Source organism: Selaginella moellendorffii, unplaced genomic scaffold (genome assembly GCF_000143415.4).
Source record: "Selaginella moellendorffii unplaced genomic scaffold, v1.0 SELMOscaffold_76, whole genome shotgun sequence".
In the NCBI taxonomy this organism is placed as follows: domain Eukaryota; kingdom Viridiplantae; phylum Streptophyta; class Lycopodiopsida; order Selaginellales; family Selaginellaceae; genus Selaginella; species Selaginella moellendorffii.
In genome coordinates, this window is record NW_003314337.1 from 412,045 (window position 1) to 433,471 (window position 21,427).

General features: G+C 41.9%; 6 protein-coding genes across 9 annotated transcripts; 2 read left to right on the forward strand and 4 right to left on the reverse strand.

The window, feature by feature from the left end:
• The first annotated feature begins 137 nt into the window (after window positions 1–137).
• LOC9642027 lies at window positions 138–2,233 on the forward strand. 2 transcript variants are annotated; one of them, XM_024660627.1, is made up of 9 exons: window positions 138–799; window positions 846–989; window positions 1,051–1,154; window positions 1,202–1,301; window positions 1,373–1,480; window positions 1,533–1,718; window positions 1,770–1,895; window positions 1,942–2,016; window positions 2,068–2,233. In XM_024660627.1, the coding sequence occupies exons 1-9, from the start codon at window positions 164–166 to the stop codon at window positions 2,083–2,085; spliced, it is 1,497 nt and encodes a 498-aa protein (XP_024516395.1). In that variant the 5' UTR covers window positions 138–163; the 3' UTR covers window positions 2,086–2,233. The 2 variants fall into 2 exon arrangements, with proteins under 2 accessions (XP_024516395.1, XP_024516394.1); XM_024660626.1 differs by having other exon boundaries at window positions 2,086–2,233.
• Window positions 2,234–2,536: 303 nt separating this feature from the next.
• LOC9641523 (BTB/POZ domain-containing protein At3g56230) lies at window positions 2,537–3,568 on the reverse strand. Of its 2 annotated transcripts, none has more exons than XM_024660624.1 (3): window positions 3,387–3,568; window positions 3,158–3,334; window positions 2,537–3,085 (listed from the first exon to the last, which is right to left on the reverse strand). In XM_024660624.1, exons 1-3 carry the CDS (start codon window positions 3,555–3,557, stop codon window positions 2,639–2,641), a joined length of 795 nt encoding a protein of 264 aa, XP_024516392.1. In that variant the 5' UTR covers window positions 3,558–3,568; the 3' UTR covers window positions 2,537–2,638. The 2 variants fall into 2 exon arrangements, with proteins under 2 accessions (XP_024516392.1, XP_002986835.1); XM_002986789.2 differs by having other exon boundaries at window positions 2,537–3,109.
• A 90-nt stretch (window positions 3,569–3,658) lies between these two features.
• On the reverse strand, window positions 3,659–5,731 carry LOC9642028 (transmembrane protein 120 homolog). The gene is made up of 10 exons (XM_002986790.2): window positions 5,323–5,731; window positions 5,181–5,259; window positions 5,022–5,116; window positions 4,848–4,952; window positions 4,714–4,793; window positions 4,562–4,652; window positions 4,402–4,509; window positions 4,202–4,288; window positions 4,072–4,140; window positions 3,659–4,015 (listed from the first exon to the last, which is right to left on the reverse strand). The coding sequence occupies exons 1-10, from the start codon at window positions 5,692–5,694 to the stop codon at window positions 3,878–3,880; spliced, it is 1,224 nt and encodes a 407-aa protein (XP_002986836.1). The 5' UTR covers window positions 5,695–5,731; the 3' UTR covers window positions 3,659–3,877.
• Window positions 5,732–5,764: 33 nt separating this feature from the next.
• On the forward strand, window positions 5,765–8,234 carry LOC9642029. 2 transcript variants are annotated; one of them, XM_024660622.1, is made up of 16 exons: window positions 5,765–5,880; window positions 5,928–6,023; window positions 6,078–6,115; window positions 6,169–6,197; window positions 6,255–6,330; window positions 6,375–6,477; window positions 6,539–6,609; window positions 6,670–6,736; window positions 6,789–6,851; window positions 6,907–6,978; window positions 7,029–7,130; window positions 7,181–7,255; window positions 7,306–7,446; window positions 7,494–7,610; window positions 7,667–7,723; window positions 7,777–8,234. In XM_024660622.1, the coding sequence occupies exons 1-16, from the start codon at window positions 5,854–5,856 to the stop codon at window positions 7,834–7,836; spliced, it is 1,194 nt and encodes a 397-aa protein (XP_024516390.1). In that variant the 5' UTR covers window positions 5,765–5,853; the 3' UTR covers window positions 7,837–8,234. The 2 variants fall into 2 exon arrangements, with proteins under 2 accessions (XP_024516390.1, XP_024516391.1); XM_024660623.1 differs by having other exon boundaries at window positions 6,081–6,115.
• Window positions 8,235–17,015: 8,781 nt separating this feature from the next.
• LOC112341108 (pentatricopeptide repeat-containing protein At4g02750-like) lies at window positions 17,016–18,230 on the reverse strand. The gene has a single exon (XM_024660616.1). The coding sequence runs from the start codon at window positions 18,228–18,230 to the stop codon at window positions 17,016–17,018; it is 1,215 nt and encodes a 404-aa protein (XP_024516384.1).
• A 999-nt stretch (window positions 18,231–19,229) lies between these two features.
• LOC9641524 (DEAD-box ATP-dependent RNA helicase 57) lies at window positions 19,230–21,408 on the reverse strand. The gene is made up of 13 exons (XM_002986791.2): window positions 21,309–21,408; window positions 21,216–21,252; window positions 21,138–21,166; window positions 20,982–21,073; window positions 20,836–20,932; window positions 20,700–20,780; window positions 20,412–20,644; window positions 20,169–20,363; window positions 20,014–20,104; window positions 19,834–19,956; window positions 19,627–19,777; window positions 19,358–19,560; window positions 19,230–19,303 (listed from the first exon to the last, which is right to left on the reverse strand). The coding sequence occupies exons 1-12, from the start codon at window positions 21,384–21,386 to the stop codon at window positions 19,364–19,366; spliced, it is 1,404 nt and encodes a 467-aa protein (XP_002986837.2). The 5' UTR covers window positions 21,387–21,408; the 3' UTR covers window positions 19,230–19,303; window positions 19,358–19,363.
• Between the last annotated feature and the right edge of the window lie 19 nt (window positions 21,409–21,427).

The window sequence follows — 21,427 nt, forward strand, 5'->3', positions numbered from 1 at the left end:
TCTTGAGAACATTCTTTTTACGCTGGTGGTAGAACCCTAGAAAGGTATGAATGCTGTTTTCTTTTGGCTTTTGTACCGAATTCAAGGTGTCCGCTTTCCGCCTCGCGGTTTACTAGGGAAAGATTAGGGTTGTTTCACTAAAAAGGATCTTTAGCTCTAAGGGATGGAGCACGCCAACGCTAGCCCCGCGAAGCGCAAGCGAGGAGAAGGCGACAGTAAGCAGGCTCTACTTTACTGGCTTTACGGCAGCAGCTGCGCGGCTTGCAAAGCTGCGAGGTATTCTGCAAACGTCGAAGCTCTGGCGTCCGTCAAGAAAGCTCACCTTGACGGTCACCACGGATGGGCTCTCGGTGCATCGGGCGACACAGTAGGGGATACTGCTGCATCACCGGCAGATATGGGATGTGCGACGTCTGCCACATCACCAACGAGGGTGCCTGCCGGTGACCCGTCTACTCCTCCTCTCCGGGCTCCAGTTCCCTTGTTGTCCCTAACGGAAGAAGCATGCAAGCTTCTTCGTGCAAGCCCCTGTTCTGCAGACCGGGATGTTTTCATCTTCCAGCAGCCGCTGATCCGAGTGATCACCCACAAGATGCCTGCCAATGACAAGTTTGATTTCGAGCAGCAGATCAAACCGTGGATGAAGCGAGCAGTCACAAGGATGATTCAGCCCGTGCGGCTGAGCAAGGATGCGTACCAAGCGGAGCCCTGTGGTGACGAGTACGGGGAATTGCAAGACAGGACCCATATGTCTGCTGTTTTCACGGGGATCAGATCCATCATGCCAACGAGTGAACAAGTAAGGAAGACTTCTTTCCTTTGTTATTGTACTGAACTAGCCTTAGATTGCTGCCCGAGAGTCTTCCACGAAGTATATGGAAGAGGTAAGGAAGGCGGACGGGAGCTTCGAATACGTCGAGAAAGGTGTGACACCTCCGCCTCAGGATAGCAATGCAGCACACGAATCGTCCTCCGAAAAACAGAATCTGGTAAGCTAACTGTATGCATGAGTCTTCTGTTAACTAATAAGTGTTTGCCGGATGCACGCAGAGATGGGTCATGGACATCCTGATGTTTGCATTGGTGGGCGGAGCATGGTGCGTTGATGGTGTTGCAACCTGGGTTCCTCGCGTCATTGCTGAATGTAAATGGAGGTAAGCGTTCCATGAACCTGATCTCTGCAACTCTGTTTGTGTTTTAGTCTCAAGCCAGAGGATGTATATCAAGTTGCTTTGGGGGGTGCAAGGCTCTTTGTGGATAGGTTGCAGAAGAGGCTGCCGATTGACCGCTTGTACTTGAAGGTGTGATATTTATACATATTTTTAATTTGTTTATTTCCTCTTTAAGTCTGCATTGGCTTGAAACATTTCAGGTGTGGTCTGCAAAAAAATATCGGTACTCTATTTTGGATGTGTTTGGCTACGTGAGGTTGAAAAATGGAAGAGTTACTCCAGAGTCATTCAGTATATTTGAAAAGCAGGTAAATATTCGTTTTTTTTTGTGTGTTCTGACTCTGAGCTTGAGATTTCAAGGTTTCCGAGCTGCGAAGACGGTGTGGAGATTCTTTTCAAGAAGAGGCATTCAAGGATGCCTCCACATCTGTTCAAGACATGGAACGGTTGTTCCAGGAGCGTGAGATGGAGTTTCAAGCACGCTTTTGTGGAATCAGATTACCCACTGAAATTGTCGCCCCTGTTGGAGTCCTTTACATAAGTCAGGTGTGTTGACAAGTTGTTTTATTCTCCTGGTTCACAGAATTTGGTGTACAGGATAGTCGCCCGTTTCCCACAGGATCAGAAGTTGTTGAAGAAAAGGATGCCTATGTGTTTTATCAAGGAATGTTACGGGCGCTTGGCAGCAATGCAATTCTTGGCTGGGAAGAGGAACAATTGGAGGTATTAACAAGTTTTTTGTGTTTACTTGCTGCTCAAATTTGTGCAGGCAAATATTAGAGAAAGGTTGGGCGAGAGCGTTAACAAGTATCCCTTTGTCAACTGGCATGAAAATGATGTAAATGTGAGTATTTTAATTACAGACTAGTAAGTGCATTAGTTTTGGTTGCTGCAGCCTCCAAGTTTTGTATAGCTTGTAGGTAACTCGGAGATGAGGATCAAAAAGGAGGAAAGCTCTGGATCTGGCTGACTATTAGCATAATGTAAATGTTCCAACATAGCGGCGCTGTTTTGGATCACCTTGTTAGATTTTAATAAAATGCGGAGTAATATTTTTAAAAGAACTATGTTTATCATTAAATAACTATAGCAGAAAACTCTTGAATTCTATGCCGGAGAGGGACACTATCTTGGAATGTGATGCTTGCGAATCAACGAGGCCTCTCAACTCTTCGGAGCAATGGCGTTAATACACAACCCGGATGAGATCACACTCACAAGCTTGAGAACTGGCACTATGGCGTGCTCGTCGCCGTGGGATTCTACGGCCCCGTGTGGTAAACTTTTGCCTGATTTTTGGGGCTTTCCTTCTTCTCTTGTTCTTGGTTGAGCTTCTTTTTGTTTTGAGCTCTCCGCTACTAGGATTTGAATTTGGCTGGAAAATTTGGAAGAAGGTACTCTTTCGTTTGGCGAGCAATAAAGGGAGAGCCTTTGGACAATAGAACAAATGCCAAACTTTTCTCTTTTCATAGCTTGTCTATTTCTTCTCTCAAACTTGAAAGGTGGCTTATAACAGCTCTGGAGATCTCCAGAGCCACCATGGAAGATCTCAACGCAAACTCTTCGTACTCTTTGGAGAAAAGTATCGTTTGGTAATCGTCGATCACTGTCTTCACTGCCGATTCTTTGAGAGCCTCGGCAGAACAGAGAGTTGCGAGCTCGAGCATCTCCAGCACATTGGAAGAAGTTACACTGCTCGTAAGATACTCCTCGCAAGTTCTGGCCAGAGCTGGGATATCATACTTGTCCGCCGCGACGAGAAGAGACGCCGAGTTTTTGGATAGATCGTCGTCGCTGATTCGAGCGCTGTAGAGAAACTCGATGAAGTTCTCGAGTTGGCTGTGGTTGAGGAGCTCCGGGACCATCACGGCTCCACTGTGCTCGGATTTGCAAGCGTCAACTTCGAACAAGACCTTGAAAAACGATGATTTTGTGGCCTAGATCACGAAGAAGTTTGAGAGGGAGCAAGTTCTACAAGTTTCTACCAGGACAATGCGGTGTGCTCGAATGGAGTGACCATCGTTGGCAACGAGCTCCACGTCGGTGTGAATCCCTTCTCGAAATCCCACCGCCAGCGATTCGAGAAATCTAAGCTTGCGCGATGCCTCTCTTTCCATGAGCTCCAGATGCTCGATCCTTTTCGAGGCGTGAAGTAGCATGATCTAAATGCGAAAACGATTCACTTTGTTACTCTCGATCGTTCGAAAACCTTACCTTGGAAGATAGTTGCCGATCATCTTCTCCCAGCTTCCAATTTTGCTCGATCCGGCTGCTCACGCTCAGGATCGATTGCGCTCCCTCGAGGCATCCAGCACAGATTGTGTTTCGTGGAGGCCTGTAAGCGATCGTTCCCACCACCACGCTGCTACAAACGCAGCAATCCATCAAAGGCCACCCCTCCAATTCCAAAAGAATTGGAAGCTATGGAGCATTGCGATCGTGCCAGCAGACTTCATGGCACGAAGAGAAAAAAAAAATCGCGAGAATTTCCTGCAAGCTTTTCTTTTCTATCGTTTAGTTGCTTCCATGATTCCCACAAGCAAGCGCCTGGCATTACCTCATCATACACACTTCTCACGCAAGCGATGTATGTCAAGAGCACCGCGCATATTCCAATACCACCCAAAAATTATGCTGACCGGCGTTGACTGGGCTAGTCATCGACGCGCATTATTTTCGCTGTTAGTGTTGCTAAGCCGCCGCGTTTAGGACGTCTTGGATGACATTCGTTGCAACTTTCTCTTCATCCGTGACTTGACTTTCACCTTGGTCGCAACAGTGGCCATGGTGTTCGCGAAGTTGCCAACAGCCATCACGATTAGCAGCACTCCACACGCCACCATCTGCAAGAGCGAGCACAATCTTAGAGAACAACATCACGGCCGGATAGAAGACTTGCCTGCCAATCGTAATCTTTGTCCACCATTGGAGTTTTAAGCAGTTTGAAACCAATGAAGAACTGGAACGCCTGTAACGAAAAGCCAAACCAGCGAATTGTTTTCCTTGGAGACTAATCGTGATCTCTTTACCTGGAGAATGAAGAGCAGGGGATACAGCACCCAGATCTGTCCCTTCATCCCCGCGGTCTCTCCCCACACCACGTCCATTCTTCCAGCCTGAAACAACAGGTAATATCACCCAGTTAGAACCACAGAAGAGATGTTTTAGCCTGTTGTTAGTCCATAGCAAAAAAGAATATACATTCAAGATATCGCGCTCAAGGCCTTGCCTTTCCAAGAGCGATTCGTGTGTACAAGCGCTGTCGCTGGTATCGATTCTGCAGTAGCATCGAGACTCCCTGCATGGCTGCCCAAGACAAAAAGTGTCTCACAGCTTCCTACAAAGAGCCATGAGAAGGACGAACAAAGGAAGAATTATCAAAAGATTACCTGTTTACGAACGCACGACGGGTGCCCTTGAATGCCCCATGTCAAACTCACAAGAGCTGTAACCATGGCAAAATAATGATGATATACCCACCTGAGCGACAAAGAGACAATTCAAGACGGACAAAAAACGCAAAACAGGATAAAACACATACCATGGACGTATGTCACTTCCGTTCACTCGAAGAATGTTTTCTCGCAGTGCCAAGCTGGTGTAGAAGAACAGCAGCCATGCCTGACACAGACAGAAGGATTTTAATGGAGCGAATACAAAACCAAAGTTACTTACTTGGTAGGCTTGCACAGGTACAGCTGGGAAGCAGCCACTCCATAAAAAGTTCTTGAGTAACAGGAGGACACAAGGAAACGCCAAGAACAACACTGCTGTTCTGTCCTGAAAGGATGCGGCCAAACAGGACATTAATTTCAAAACCAGAAAAAAAAAAATCCTTTGCAAACGAACCCTGTAAGTGTTGTACTCTTCCTTCACTTTAAATCGCGCGTCATTCCGGGTAGCTCGGACGTTCACTGGCCCCAGGAGGAGGCGTAGAAACAGTCCTGGAAAACTCACCGATCAATCCAGATCCAAAACGCTGGAAAGAGCGAAGAAGAAAAGCTTTACCATTCGACTTGTGAGGAAGAAGAGCTGCGACATCACCCTCGTAGATCATGCTACGGGCCCTGTAGAGATCATCGTCCAGCTGACATGCATGCGAGTGTAAAGTTAGAAAGAAAGAGCGAAGAGAGAACGCATAGAGCAAAACCTTTTCCACCAGATGATTTCCAATCATGTCCTTCTCTAGCAGCGCAGCAATCTCGCCCTTCAAGCTCTTAATCTCGGCATCGTAAGCCAGCGCATGCTGGCTCAACACTTGCGCTTCCGCCCTTATCCTGGAGCTGTGAACCGATGCTTCGTCCTGTAGCTTCTTACACCTCTCCACGAAGCTCCCAATTCTCGCGACGATCTCTTTCTCGGCCGGGAGCTCGCATCGGTAGCTCCGATTCGCCGCGCAGCCAGTATTGGAATTGGAATCGGAATCGGGCAGAGAATTGGAATTCGAGTGTGGAGGCGCCATACCATCTTGCGTGAGCTCATCGACCGGCGCTCCCCCGGCGGCGATGCCCGCTTCTCCCATCGCCCGGAGAAAATGCCAAAACCCTAATCCACGCGTGGCATATAATTCAGGTAGCTGGGAGCATGTCCGCCATAGCCAGAGAAGGCAAACCTAGTTACACGAAAGGCCACGCGTCACGAAGTTACAGCGCCACGCGGTTAGAAAAATATTGTTGCTAGAATGCGGGCTATGGTCTCCTCTTCTCGGGTATGGTGTCGCCTCCATTGAGCTGAAAATTAGGTTTCCCGTTCCAGGTGTGCATTGTGAGCAGCGATTTTGGCGCCCGGAGGAGCGCGCTGAGACGCTGCTGCGTTGTTTGCCGCGATGGAGCGCGCGGTTTTGATTCCAAGGTGAGCATGCAAGCATGGAAATTCTTTTGATACATTGCGTGAATGCGGTCGCAGAAGAGCGATAGGAAGGAGCGGGCGAGACCAAAGCCAGTGTAAGGATGTGTGTTCTTTCGTGAAAGAGTGTTTATTTTCCTTTGATCCATAGGACCAAGCCTTTGGAAAGCAAGAGTGCTCGTAAGTTTCTTAGACGCTGGAGTTTGTGCTCTCTTAGTTTCTTCGTTTTTCCTCCAGAATTTCCACCAGGCGAACAAGCTTTCGAGAAAGATGACAATACTGACTTTGAGGAGCGTCTTAAAGCAATCAAAAGGTACATGGAGTGAGCTACAAGTGGTACTAGTTTATGTTTTCCAGTTCTGGCGAAGAGCAGCTACGAATCCAGAAGGAGAGAAAGTTTGGTCCTCTCGACTATTCCAGTCCCCCAAAAGAAGAAAACAAGAACAACCTGCTTCTCAAGGTATTTTTTGGTCAGTGCTTTTGTTTTTTACGAGCCATGAGGTGTTCAGGATTTTTTATAGGCTGGTGCTGGGCTCGCTGTCTTGGGACTCATTGTATCATTTGCAATCGGCGACTTTCTTCCGACAGCAAGGTTTGTTCTACGGCCGCACGAGTTTTTTTTTAACACTAGCACTCACTTCGTTTCCTGTAGTACAAATCTAGACAACGGTGTGGTTGCCAGCAAGAGGCTTAGGCCCCAAGAGGAGGAGAAATTCAAGGTAAAGCATTACTGTTTTTGCTCCTAAACACTTGTGACGCGTATTTAAACAGGCAGAACTTCAAAAGTTCGAGGAAGCTTTGAAAAATTCTCCAGATGATTTGTCTGCGCTTGAGGTATACGGTTTCGAACAAGCTTTGAAGTTCCCATTGATCGATCTCTGTTTGGCAGGGGGCTGCTGTTTCTTATGCCGAGCTTGGTGAATACGCTAAAGCTCAAACCAATCTAGAGAAGCTTATTCGGGTATGCATTGTCGGCATGGATATGACTAGCTTGACTTGTTTGAAATGCAGATGTCTCCAAGCAATGTGGAAGCGCTAAGGCTCTTAGCAGAGGTGAAAAGTTCGTTGAATGATTTTGAGGGAAGTTCCAATGCATATCGCCAGGCGATCAAAGTAATTCATGTCGCTTTTAAACATTTTCTGTAAACGGTTTTTGTCTTCAGGCTTCTGGTTCGACCTCCATGGAACTATTGCTGGGACTCACTGAAGCTTTAATAGATGCCAATAAACCTGGAGAGGTAACGAACGATATTTGCTGTGTCTGACGTTTCTTACTGAAACATTTTAGGCAGTGGACGAGCTTCTTAGAGCAAAGGAGACAACAAAAACGGCACCTGGTGTCCAACTCTTAAAGGCAGATAATGTTGAAGACAGAACTTCTAGTCCCGCGGAAGACGGAACCTCCTCCTCATCATTGGATCCCGTGCAGGCAAGTGCGCTTGACGTAATTTTTGGCCTCACCAGATTGTTTCACAGATTGATCTCCTGCTTGGAAAAGCATACTCTGCATGGAATCGTCCCACGGATGCATTAACCGTTTATGATGCTTTGATAAAAGGCCGTCCGGATGACTTTAGAGGATACTTGGCCAAGGTTTGCGAGTTCCTAAGTTTTTCATGTGTAGTTCTTTTACACCAAATGCCTATCAGGGAGTTCTATTGAAGGAGCAAGGTCAGGCAAGCGATGCTGAACGAATGTTTATCCAAGTAAGAGCTCTTCTATCTAGTTTTCTCACTCTAATTAACTCGCAACATGGTAGGCACGCTACTTCGCTCCTGCAAAGGCTAAGTATCTCGTGGACAAGTACACGAGACAGTAAAAGCGCTCGAGCTGATCTATACAGAGATAACGTTGGCCAGCAGTAGCCACGAGATTCCACTCGGGCATAGCGTCAAACACCGACTTTGCGTCTTCCAGGAGGCCCTTTTGCGATACAAGGGTCTGCTCCGGGGAGGCCCCAGAAACGAGGCTCCGCTCTGGGGACTTGTGAAACAGCTCGCTAGCTCTCTCAAGATGCCCATTCAAGGTATTAGCCCAGAGCAGCTCTACGAGACAATGCCCCTCTCTCTCTGGAATATCATTGAACGTATGATCGATACTGAATCTCTCAGGCATTGTTTGGAAGAGTTCTTGCGCCCAAGCGAGCGATCTCTCCTAGATTCCAGATTTAATTTACTAACCATAATTGACCATTAAACATCATTAGTGTTTTTAATACATCAATGGTGTTTTTAGCTCGTCCTTAGTAGTCTTCATAACACTCTTTCCTTGTGTTGAAGGCTTGCAACAACTCTCGAGAGCTTATGTGATGGTAAGCCAACTTGATTTAATTGATGGTGCCAAACAAGCTGGTCAAACTACAACCTTCACTAGTAATCAGTCTTTCGTGCAAGTTGTTAAATGCTTTATGTTGGTATACTATGGGTGATACAGAAGCTCCCAATTTAAACAAATGCAATAAGTTCTTGAACCATTGAGTGTGTCAAGCACAATAATCACCCTTAAAGTTCAGATTACATATCCCTAGCTTAAGCGTCTAACACTTCAAATCAATCAACATATAGCATCATATTATTATTGTAAAAGAGCGATATAGATTAAATCAGAAAACCACACTATTATGCAAAACTCAGTAATTTTGTAAAACTTAGGATGAAACTATTATGCTAAGGATATAACAACAAAAATTCCAAAGCTCCACTATTTAATAGCTATAACTTGATCATAGCAAACATTTCTCAAGGAGTAAAGGGATAATCATTTAAATAGTGTCAGAAAACAAAGACACACAAAATAATATATTAGACTATAAAAGATTCTGGATGATGCATTGCAATGAGTTTAAATGAATATGGCTAACCATTTTTAGCCTTATAGTTAAAAATCTAGTACAAAATAACCATGAAACAAAATAAATAGCTTAACAAAGTTAATGGGGATTTTAATTAGTGTTTTGTTTGTCTTATATTCAACCAATGTGTTAACAAAAACTACAAAGTGAATTTAATGAATTGTAAAAATATGGATTGATTGCTTATTATAAATCTTTATAAAATAAATGCTCCCTTAGTTTATAAAATATTTAAGCATTGTTATTCAATATTTGGTGATGAAAGATTTCATCAGCCATTTTTCTCTAGCTTATAATGACTATTATATATAATTAGCTATGTAAGGGTATAGATAAATGACTATAAGATCTGTGAGGTAGTGAAAGTAATTGTAAAAAACCATTAATTCATTAAATATTTAGTTGTTCTTGAATTTTCATAATTGTTTTTCTTTTAAGTTTAAGTCTCTCATCAAAAGATATTAAACACTTGGCAAGTACAATTACAACTATTTATAAGATTCCAATTGAAGATTATATGAAGCTAATTGGATATATAATAATAAGTTTTTTCTTGTATTTTATCATTTAATCCCTTTTCTTCCTAAGTATAATCACTTTGAAAAATCAAGGTCTATATAACCCATATGACAAATGGTTATTTAAAATTTATCAAGACAAATTTAAAAAAAACAAATTAGAGTATATTGCTTGTTCTTATGAGGGAATTGAATTTTTAAGATTGTTAATTTATTACTTTTGGTAAGTAAAAACACTTTATTCTGTACATATTTAACTTTCTTTAAAATTCAAATAGAAAAGATGATTAATAGGCTCATATTCATGAGTAGTAGCAATAAAATTTTAATAAAAAAACCAAAAGCTTTACAATGAAACAAAAATATAAAACTTATTATTTTTTTTAAGTACAAAAAAGTTAATAGTTATTTAGGAGAAAAGATTTAAGAATTTTATTTAACAAAAGTGTTATACTATATAAATCTCAAGAATGTATAATATGAAATTGTACTAAAGTAATAGATTACTTTCAAGTAGCAATAATTAGTCATTTTTAGAGAAAAATGTAATACTCTTTTTTTTTAGTTTCTAACTTTTGATGTTATTTTATAAATTTTAACGATATATAATTACTTTTAACTTTATCCAAAGATTTAAAAATTATAAAAGCTTTAGTGCTACCAACTAACATCACTATATTTTAACATTGTATTGTAAGTAATTGTGTCATTATATTTAATGAACTTTAATTTTTCAAGCTTACTTTGGTGAAATACATGTTATATAATTGAAAAGGTAGCTAAGTTCTTTAAAATTAGGCAGTTAGTATTCACATTTTGAAAAAACATAGCTAATAACAACAAAATTTTTATAAAGCAATTATTTCAATGGAATTGTTAAATCAAATTAATAGATGAGCCACATCTTATTAAGGGTTAAAAATTAACTCAAGTCATCACTTGTGACATTTTAGCATTAATCCTTTCTCACTCTCGCAATCCTAAATGTGATAAAATATTTTAGAATTAAAATATTCCTAGGATTTACTCAATACTTAATCTAAATTTAATCTCATCAAGTAAGATATAAACACTTTATAAAGTTTGGAGTAAAAGTTTTTCATTTAAGCACCTAATTAAATAAAATTTTCTAATCTAAACTATATAGAAAATATGTAATTTCATAAGTTCCTTCATATTGCATAGACAATAAAAAAATGATGGTGAAAGGTGTATATAAATTTTGGATAGTTTTACTTACATATTTTTGTAAAGTTAAAGTTGAAATAACTTTTTTATTTAATTGATCCCATATTAGTTCTTGGTTCTTATACTAGAATTTGCTTCAAAATTACAAGAATATGTCAAAGTCTAATAGTTAATAAAAATTTTATTTATTTTTGAAAATTCCTTTTTGTTTGGTATTTAATTTTAATACTCCTATTTTTACAAGCCAATGTAAGGCTAGTGATATAAAAATTCTTATCAGCAAGAGCAATGCCATTAAGTCTTATGGGAATATTTCTTTTCTAAGATGAGTGGATTTTTAAATTTAACTTCAGTAATTTTTTTCTTATTTAAAATGTTTAACTCTAATAGTTGTGTGTAGACATATTGATAAGTGACACCATATATAAAAGAGGTATGATTTTTGTTAACTACTACCTTCTTTATCTTGATATCACACTTGAATGTAAGTTGGCTATAGTCCTATTCATGAGCATTTCAATATAGTTTAAACTAAGTAACTTCACATAAGCCAATGCCAATATCCATACAATATATTAAGACATTAGTACTAAGCATAATCATAACTCAAAATTTCTTACCTATAATGTATGCCTCTCAAAAATAGAAGTACTAGCATAATATAGATTAAAGCTTAGTTTATCAATATAGCCCATCAATAGTTTCATAACCTAAGCTAAACTATTCTTCCTTTTGTTTTGTTGCTTTCTTTTTTTTTTTTACCAATGACACAACATGACAAACTTTAAAGCAGTTGATAATGCACTATATATATGATGATTTTCCCTCTTTGTTTACATGGTATATGTAGAGTATCTAGATCTACAAATCAAGGACATTTTCTCTTATATTCACTTTTGAAGTAAGAAATATAATAGAGAGAGAGATGTATGAACTAATATAACCTAGTGAGGGGTACTATGCCCAAAAACATATAACAATGTTACAAAAGTAGTTTATTCTTGAGCTTTTCATCTACTTATAAGTGATTAAGTTTTCCATTCTACTTTAGTCATTTAACCATACCTTTAACCACTTGGAAGAGTCTCATTAACAACCTCCATAAGTATTATTCTCAACTTGGGAATATGCTAGCCCCATGAATAACATCTATGCCACTTGGTCCAAGTGCTTTATGTGTTTGATCCCATGACAAACACCCCAAAGATACCACTAACATATTAACTTATTATATTGAAGCCATGTCCATTTACTTTTATCTTATTGGTAGTTAAAGACCACTCCTACCATAATCGGCCATCCATTCATAAGTGGTCATCGTAAGACTATACCTTAACATCTTTAGGATGCTAAAGACATGAGGAACACCCTTCTTTAATATCCCTTCTTTGATATTCACCAAATCCCGCTCTATCCACAACTGTACTCACCAATATTGCCATTGGGTCAAGGCTTGAAGGCTTGACCATTAAGTCCCATTAACTTTTAAGACTTCCTCACCATATAACTGTATTTTTAGTCATTACACAAAAGGATTATTCCTCTTTCTTTCCATAATTTGGGATTTTGGGGAATGCTAAGTATCCAAGTAAATAGTGCCACCCACACTTGAATTGGGAGTATCAACCATTCAATCTCTTGAAAGAGCTAAAGCTAGCTCTTTGTAAGGAACCGACTCCCTGAGATGTTGTAGGCTAAAGGATCCCCAAAAGCTTGACCGAAATGACAAAGAGTTCATCGGATGGGACCAAGTCGAGGATCGAGTCCAAGACCGACTCTAGGGCCGAGTTCGAGATAGAGTCCGGAATCGAGTCCGAGACCGACTCGGGGACCGAGTTCGAGTCCGAGTTCGAGTCCGAGTTCGAGACCGAGTTCGAGACGGAGTCCGAGATCCGAAATCGGGTCCGAGACCGAGTCTGAGGTCGAGTCCAAGGTCGGGTTCGAGATCGGGTCCGAGATCGAGTCCGAGATCGAGTCCGAGACCGAATCCGAAATCAGATCTGAAATTGGGTCCGAGATCGAGCCAGAGACTAAGTCCAAATACTAATACGGGTCAAAGGGTGAAAGCCCAAAGCTCCCAGGGGGGGGGGGGGCTGCAGGGGGTTCCAAAAGTATAGTAGGGATAGTGAGGTCCAGGAACCAGTCTTGAATGAACTCTCCAGTGGTGCTTCCAAACTGACTTGAGGTTGAGACTGGGGCCGAGGGGCCTTGGGTGGGAGTGAGCATGGGCCTGAGTGGTGCCGGAGGGGCCACCCAGGGAAGTGCTCAAGAGCAGCTCCCACTCCCGAAAGGGAAACCGACTGCGGTGCTCCCGGCTCAGGTGGAATGGTGCCCCACTTGAGTACCTTGTGGCTCATTGGTCTTCGCCCTTCCTAGGGGCTTGGGCCTTCCCTTCGGGATGGAAGTGGGGGGGTAGAGGTACCCATACCGGGCCGTTAGGCCACGGTGTTTCGCCCCGACGTCCCGAAGCAAGTGTTGCACCCAAGACTTGGGATTTAGAGGGTCCCATGATCAAGTCTTGTGGTACCAAGGGGTGTTAGGAATCTGGAGGCTTGGTGTGCTTGGCTGTTTATGCCTGCGGGGAGTGTAGCCAAACCTTAAGTCCAGTCTAACCCGGGGAGGGGGATTGGGAGAGATTTGGGAATCCGTAGATGGATGGCTAACACTCCGTTGCTCATGTAGTAAGTAGCTGAAACCAAGTAGGACCAAGTAGGAGCTGGTACCATAGGCGGGAACCTTGGCGAGGGAACTTAGCACAAGCCAAGGCAGAGTTGGTCGGATAGACGAGGTAAGCTGGCAAATTGGAAAGGAAAAATTTGTGGCTTACACTCTTGAACACTTTACAAAGTTACCCCACTTATCTATCTGTGTTTATTCTACCCTTAGACTTTTCAATGATTATATCATCACTTATTACGTAAGCTTTCTTAAGTTACACTAGCCTTTTTTGGCTAAATTGATTCCACTAGAGTCTAACCCCCACACTCTCCTTACTATACTTTTTGAACCCCCCATAGCCCTTTGCCCCCACCCCCAAGGGATGATCACTTTGGGTTTTCACCCCACAACCTGCATTAGTATTTGGACTTAATCTTGGACTCAGACTCAAACTCAAACTTGGATTTAAACTCATACTCGATTTTGGACTCGGTCTTCCACCTTGAACTCCATCTCAAATCCATCTTGAACTCTATTTCAGATCCATCTCAAAGTCCATCTTAGACTCTATCTTAGATCCATCTTAAATTCCATCTCGGGAGCAATCTCAAACTCTTTCTCAGACTTGGTCTTGACACTTCCATGTCATAACATTTGCTATATATCAGTCTTTTTTGTGTCCTTTTTTAGAGATTCATTCATTGATCGCTTTATACTTGTTCTTTAAGCACTTTGTTGAGAGTTCCACTCCCGCTTTCAACTTTTCAAGTTAAAACTTTTAGTCCAAATGTGTTACATTCATTAGATTCTTGCTTTGACCACTACCATATGGCATGGGCTCCACTTTGGGGTTCAGGGATTTGTGTTCATACTACTTCTGAACATTTCAATTTACTTACAACTTAATGATGAAGCAATATGTTGTTTCAAGTCAAATCATTTTGAAAAGCTTATGGTAACAAATTACAACCATATATCAATAATATGACAATGATGGTAGTATACTTTACTCATATAGCCTTCTATAGTCATGTTCTAGATGCTTCACTTAAATAGTTGAATCATATCCTCCAAACTCCCTTTAACATCAAAAAAGTTTTACAAACTCCTATACTTGGCTACAAATAAGCCAATATCCTATGAGAAAATCTTCAATGAATCATACTCTATAATAGTGGCACAAATACTCACACTATAATAGTATATACCAAAGCTCCTAAAAAGGCTAAAAAGTAAAGAATTAAAAATCTAACTATTGGAGCTTGCTACAGTTTGAAAAAATTGGTCAGAATCTACTATTATTGTAAATGCCTAGAAAATATATGATTAAACATAATTACACATGTTACAACAATGAACACAATGGCCATTTCTCCCAAGACAAAAGCCTCTAGTGGCCTTTAAGTAACCAACTAAAGTTTAAATAAACAAACTTACTCTATAAAAAAGCAACATCCTAGATTAAAGAGATGCCTAAATTAGGTAACTCTTGCAATAGAGGTAAGATACTCTCTACTTCTTATTAGATGGAGAAGTGGCTTATAAAAGTTTGGATGAGTAAATTGGCTTTGTGGAAGAACAAGCCTTCTAGACACACTACCACTTTGGCATATGTTAGTGATATATTTGGAGGTTAAAGTTAGTGGTAAAGACCTCAAAGTTGCTCTAAGAGCATGTTGAGCATTATCACATGCCCCCACTAGTTGCAAACCACCATTTGTATAGAAAAAGAGGGCATTTACAACCATGTCTCTTGTTTTGCTCCTAATTAGGAGCAAAAATTGTGAAAAAACAAGTGGGAAATATCTTTTGGTCATCATAATAGTGCAACAGGCTCTTAATGCCCAAGTGAAGAAGGGGGGCTAGGCCTTAAAAGTTGTAACTCTCAAGACATGCCCCACAAAGGCATCTATTGTCACCATATAAATTGTAAAGATTTGTTTCCATCCTTCATATTGGCTTGTGGGATAGGCACTTGGCCTTCATATCAAGAGTGACATTAAGATGCTCTCTAGGTGAATTTGGCATCACTGGCTGGTAAATTGGTATTGCATTTGTTACTCTCAGGTGAGGCACTTGATAGACTATGATTTCTTAGAGTAGCACAACACCTCATCATTGTATATTCACCACCTTTTAATTACCTAAGCACTCTTCATTAAAGCATCCTCACAAATTGAGGTGGCGCTAGCACATATTTACATTGATAGTGGCTATAAAGAAGGTTCTTCAGCCAGCAACCTAAATGATGTGCAAAAGCCATAAAAAAACTCTTTATTGGCATGGGAAGAAGGTGGAGGCATGGCATTATGACTTCAATATAACCTTCTACTCAATCCAATTTTCCCTACCACAATTTCCTCATTGGGCAAATATAGTGATTGTGAAGATTCTAACCCAATAGTAAAGAATGAGGGTGTTTGGACCCTAGAAACAAGATAGGGGGCATTTAGCAGTGGCATATTAGCACTAAAGAAGTGGCATGAGAGGCTAAAGTGTTAGTTGAGACATGACAATGTAACAAACTAGAGATAAGTTTGCTAAAGTGTATAAAGCCACTATAGACAGAGTTAAATATTGTTATAGCTCCCTCCAATCTTGAAAAGAAGAATTTCTTGTCTAATTTACTTAAGAAGTAATAACCTAGTAAAAGGAATTAAATGATTATTGTTTGTCCGCTATACTCACCCTCTCTTTAGAGATGTTAATGTCTTCATTAACCATTTATTAACAGTTCGTAGTCCCACAGTAGATCCCTTTATCCATATATGCTCAATGTGTATGATTTCAATTTTAGGGGTGGGAATATACTTTACTTAAAACTAATAAATAAGAATCAAACTTGTGTGATACTTATACAAAATAATTTATTTCTCTTTTAGAAAAAAGGTAATTGTTTGGTAAAACAACCTTTAGTGCGTATTTTATCTTTATATATCCCCCAAAGTTTCAAATATCTATAGTCTAAATCTTATCCTATGATTATATATATTACAAGAACATTGGTGATGAGAAAAGTATATTAGACATCAATATGACAATCAATCACATTAACAGTGTCTCTATCAAATTTCATGATCACCAATATACTATCTACAATTAATATCCTTTTAAATTTCATGATGCCAATATACTACCTACAGATGGACAATATGATAGCATAAGAAAGTAGTAATGATAGGGTGGCTTAAATATTTTGTGTTTAGCTCCCAATGTAGTGTTTGTCAATGGAATACTATTTCTTATCATGAAATCATAGTAATTGTGTGTTTTTAATTTTTTTTTAACCATGGCATTCCAAGTGATAACATCCCGCATGGTTAATTTTAAAGGCAGAATGATGTTCAAGGCAATGTGCTTCAGTTGAAGACTGAATGCTTGATATAATATTTGAACTCATGAGATTTTTTTCACAGGTTGATCTCCTGCTTGGAAAAACGTAGTCTGTGTGGAATTGTCCGATGGATGCATGACCATTTATGATGCTTTGATAAAAAGTCGTCTGGATGATACTTGGTCAAGGTTTGTAAGTCCCTATTGAGGTGTATTTTTCTTACACCAAATACATCGATCTTATGCTGGCATAATAATAATAATATTTATCAGGGAGTTCTATTGGAGGAGCACGGTCAAGCTAGTGATGCTGAAAGAACGTTTATCCAAGGAATAGGTCTTCTATCTAGTTGTTTTCACGCTGCCTTTTATTTTAGGCACGCTACTCTCCTGCAAAGCCTAAGCATCTCGTGGAAAAGTTCACGAAACAGTAAAAGCGCTCGAGCAATTCTATACAGAGACAACGTTGGCCAGCAGTACGCAAGAAGATGGATCTTCGGGACTCGCCACAAGAGCTTGCATTGCAGCCTGTGCTCCACTTTGAGTATCTTCTTGGCGTTTACACGCACCAAGAAGACATCTCCAGTCGACAACGTCCGGGGTGAAAGGCATACCAGACAAAATCTCCTCGGCTTCTCGCAAGTATCCAGCCCTGCTCAACAGGTCAGTGATGGAGCAGTATAGCTGCTTGGTGAGCCGGACACTATGATCGAGGATGAGGGACCGGACTTTTGACCAGCCATCGTGGAGATCTCCCTTGTGGCTGCAACCGAGAATGATGCAAGCGAAGGACGCTTCGTCGGCTGGAATTCCTTCGAGTTCCATCTCGTGAAGATGCTCCAGCGCCGCATCGAAGTGACCATTTCGAGCCAACGAAGCTAAAATCGCGTTCCACGGCGGAGCTTCGTACTTTTGTGGTATCACTTCTAACAAATCCTTGGCTTTCCATAGATGGCCATGGTGAGCATAAGCATTGAGCAAAGCAGTCCAGGAGATATCATCTCTCTCCGGGAAAGAATCAAACGTGTTCTTGGCTTGCTGAAGATCGCCATGTTGAGCGTAAGCGTCCAACAACGTGTTAAAAGCCACGAGATTCCACTCGGGCATAACATCAAACACCGCCTTCGCGTCTTCCAGGAGACCCTTTTGCGAGAAAGCGTCGAGCATACAAGCCCACGAAACGATGCTCCACTCTGGAGACCTGTGAAAAAGCTCGCTGGCTTTCTCAATATGCCCATTCAAGGTATAAGCCGAGAGCATACAGCTCCACGAGACAATGTCCCTCTCTGGCATATCATCGAACGTTTTCTTAGCGGCTTCTAGATGCCCTTGAACGGCATATGCTGATAAGAGCGCGTTCCATGACACGGAATCTCTCTCAGGCATGGTTTGGAAGATTTCTAACGCCCGACCGAGCGATCTCTCCCGTGCATACGCAGCGACCATGGCATTCCAAGCGATAACGTCCCGCTCGGGCATTTGGTTGAATACCTTTTCCGCCTTGAAAAGATACCCAAGCCGGGCATATGCTGTTATCATTGCAGTCCAAACTACCAGATTCCTCTCTGGCATTGCTTCGTAGAGTTGCTCTGCATCGGCAATTCTCTCATCCGCAAGAAAAGCGCAGATCATTGCTGTGTAAGCGACAACATCACGCTCGCTCATCGAATCAAAGAGCTTCTTAGCTCGGTCTAGATGCCCGAATTGGGTATAGGCAGTAAGCATGGCAGTCCACGACACCAGATTCCACCACGGCATTGCCTCAAAGATCTGCCTCGCCGCCGAGACCTCGCCATTTTGGGCGTGTGCCGAGAGCATCATCGCCCAAGAGAAGGTGTTCTTGGAGCAAATGCCGCGGAAGACGCGCCTGGCCTGGGCCGTGGCGCCGCATTTCCCAAACATCTCGATGAGGAGATTGGAGAGGAAGCGGCGATCGCTGCTCAGGAATGGGCTGGCGAGGATCCGGGCGTGCGCTCGCTCGGCGTCGGCAAGATTCCGGCAGGATTTGATGAGGGCGACGCAGCCGGCGAGGCTGGATTCGTCAGGGACTGCCATGCTAGCTGCATAGATCCAAGGCACGCATCGTTCCTACTAGAACCCTAGATTTTGGTTTTAGAAACACAAAGCAAAGATTGACAGCTGGTCGACCCTCTTTGGCTACCGTTCTGACGTATGGAGTCCTGGCTAAGTGTCTTCACAGTTTGTCACAACATAAGGTTCTTTGCCTTCTACCTTTTAGTATAAATGAGGTTTGTCTATTCTACTGACACAGAAAGTGACTGTGTGATACTGTGTGACACTGGGATGTCTTTGCAGGCAGTTCTCTCCATTTCTCACGATGCCCTTGCTCTGGCTCTGGACAAATTCGATCTTTTAACGCAGGTTTGTTTTTGTTGAAACTAGTTCTTGCATCTAACTTGTCTCTTGGTTTGCAGAAACCAAAGCAGTCCCTAATTCTGTACAACTTGTTGGATCTATTGCAGTCGCCCTCTTCCCAAGCAGCTACAATTCATACTGGTATATATCTCTTTTCGCAAAGAAACTCTTTTTCCTGCCAATCAACTCAAGTGAGATCTCGCTTTCGTAAGACATGATCCTTTTGCTTCCTCCTTCCAGTGAAGAGATCACCAGGCAAGCTTTCCTTTTCATCAATTCCTCGTCAGATTTCTAGAAACGGTGCTAGTTATTCCAGTTTCGTGGTCCCCACAAGGGATCCAACTGCAACTCTCGATGTTTTCCTGGAACGTTGGTTATTTATTTTCTGCAGAAGCTTAAACGACTGGAGAACTTACGAGTCTTCACGCGCTAGCTCCCACTGGTTGTCGCCGGATACGCTTCTGGTTCCTTTTGCGAATCTTGGGCAAGGAAAGCATCCACTCGGGCACATCACAGCCAGAAGCTTTCATGACGTTGGCGATAGACCGCAGCAATGGAACGTCTTCCTCGGCATACAGTGTCAAAGCATTTCCTGGCCGGCCAGCTCGACCACTGCGTCCTGCAATACAAAAGCTGGTTTTATGAAGTGAACTTGAAAAGTGGAAACTTTTGGTTTTATAGTTACCTATGCGATGAATGTACACTGTTGTATCCTGGGGAACATCGTAGTTTATGACCCAGTTCACGCCCTTGAAATCCATTCCTCGTGCCATTAGATCTGTTGCTATGAGAATCCATGTCTTGCCAGTTCGAAAGTTAAGAACAGCAATCTCACGCTAAAAAAAAAAACGTTACTTCCAAAAGAAAGAAGAGAAGAAGACAATAACTAAACCTGTGTTTGCGTGCGATCCGCATGAATACTGTCCACTCTAAGCTTCTCTGACAACAAAGCTTTATGAAGCTGTTTTGCCCGTTCCTTGCATTGCACGAAGAGTATGATCGGTGGTGAAAGCCCCTATGTAAACAGGGATGTATAAAAGAGCAAAAGGGAGAACTTCGTCACAGAAATTACCTCCTTGAAGAATTGTTTCAAGGCTAACAATTTGCCTTCCTCGTTACCAGCATACATGAGCTTCTGCTGGACTGTCTCAGAAGCTGAATTCCTGCATCGCTTACTGTTAAACCCCCTGACATTTGAAGTAAACTAGGTGGTTTTCCAAATGTCACCTATCTCCGATCACGATACGAATGGCATCGTGCATAATGGTTCTTGCAAGTTCCTCCACTGTCTCAGGCAGTGTTGCACTGAATAATGCTCTCACAATGTTTGTCCGGGTGCAGGCGCTCACGATAGAATCGATTTGCTGCATAAATCCAAGCTCAAAAAGCTTGTCGGATTCATCCAGGATAAAATACTCGACACTGGGGGAAACAAGTAAACACCATTTAAACTAAAAGAGAAACGCATACCGTTTTAAATCGATTTTTTCCGACTTGACAAGCTTATCCAGGCGTAGAGGCGTTGATACTAGAATATCACAGCGAAGGCTAGCAAAATCCGGGTTCTTAAAAAGCCTTTTTGTCAGCAATCTCGCACGGATCTTACTGCCATTTGCTAGCCTCCTACATTCCGTGATAAGCTGTGCCGCCAACTCACGTGTAGGACACAGGATCACTGCTCTGATACCATCTGGGCTCGACTTCTACAAAGTGAACAAGATTTAGCACTTCATCTAGTATCAAGTAAGAACCTGGTACCTTCAGTTTCATTAAGATCGGCAGAATGAATGCCAAAGATTTGCCAGAACCAGTGGGAGCACAGACAAAACATTCGCGTTCCTAAAAAGAGAAAACCTTGTAAACAGGATAGAAATAATCAGATTTGTTTTCGTACCTGAAGGAGAACCGGAATAACTTGCCTTTGCACTGGTGTTGGCTCCTTGTAGCCGGCTTCCACCAAGTTTTTTATCAAATTTGGCTCACAGTCGTATCTACAATTCATAAGAAATCCAAATTCTAACAGTCTGGATTGAAGGATACTCCGAGCTAAGCTGCTGGAAACTCCTGAGAGGCTGAGGAACATTATCACCGGCAGCACGAATCTTAAGTTTTTTCTTCAGCGACGGAATGTCCTGTAGCAATTCTCTATGAGTGAGATATGAGTGAGAGTGTTAGCGAAATGGATGAATGTATCACCTTTAGCTCTAGATCCTCTCCAGCATTCTCTAAAGAAAAGAAGTAAACAACATGTACTTTCATATTATAGAAACTAACCTCCATTTGCGTTTGAGAAGTCGGATTTTCTCTTCTTCTGTGGAACATTGTGATTTATTTACCGCCCCTACAGAAGGACTGGAAGAAGCTTACCTCGAATCGGGCGATGTCGGCTGAGAATCGCCTCTTGTCGATTCGCACTCCAGAGAAGAGCAGCGACTGAGGATCCATCACAAACCCATAAACCCTAAAACTAAAACCCTAAAACGTAT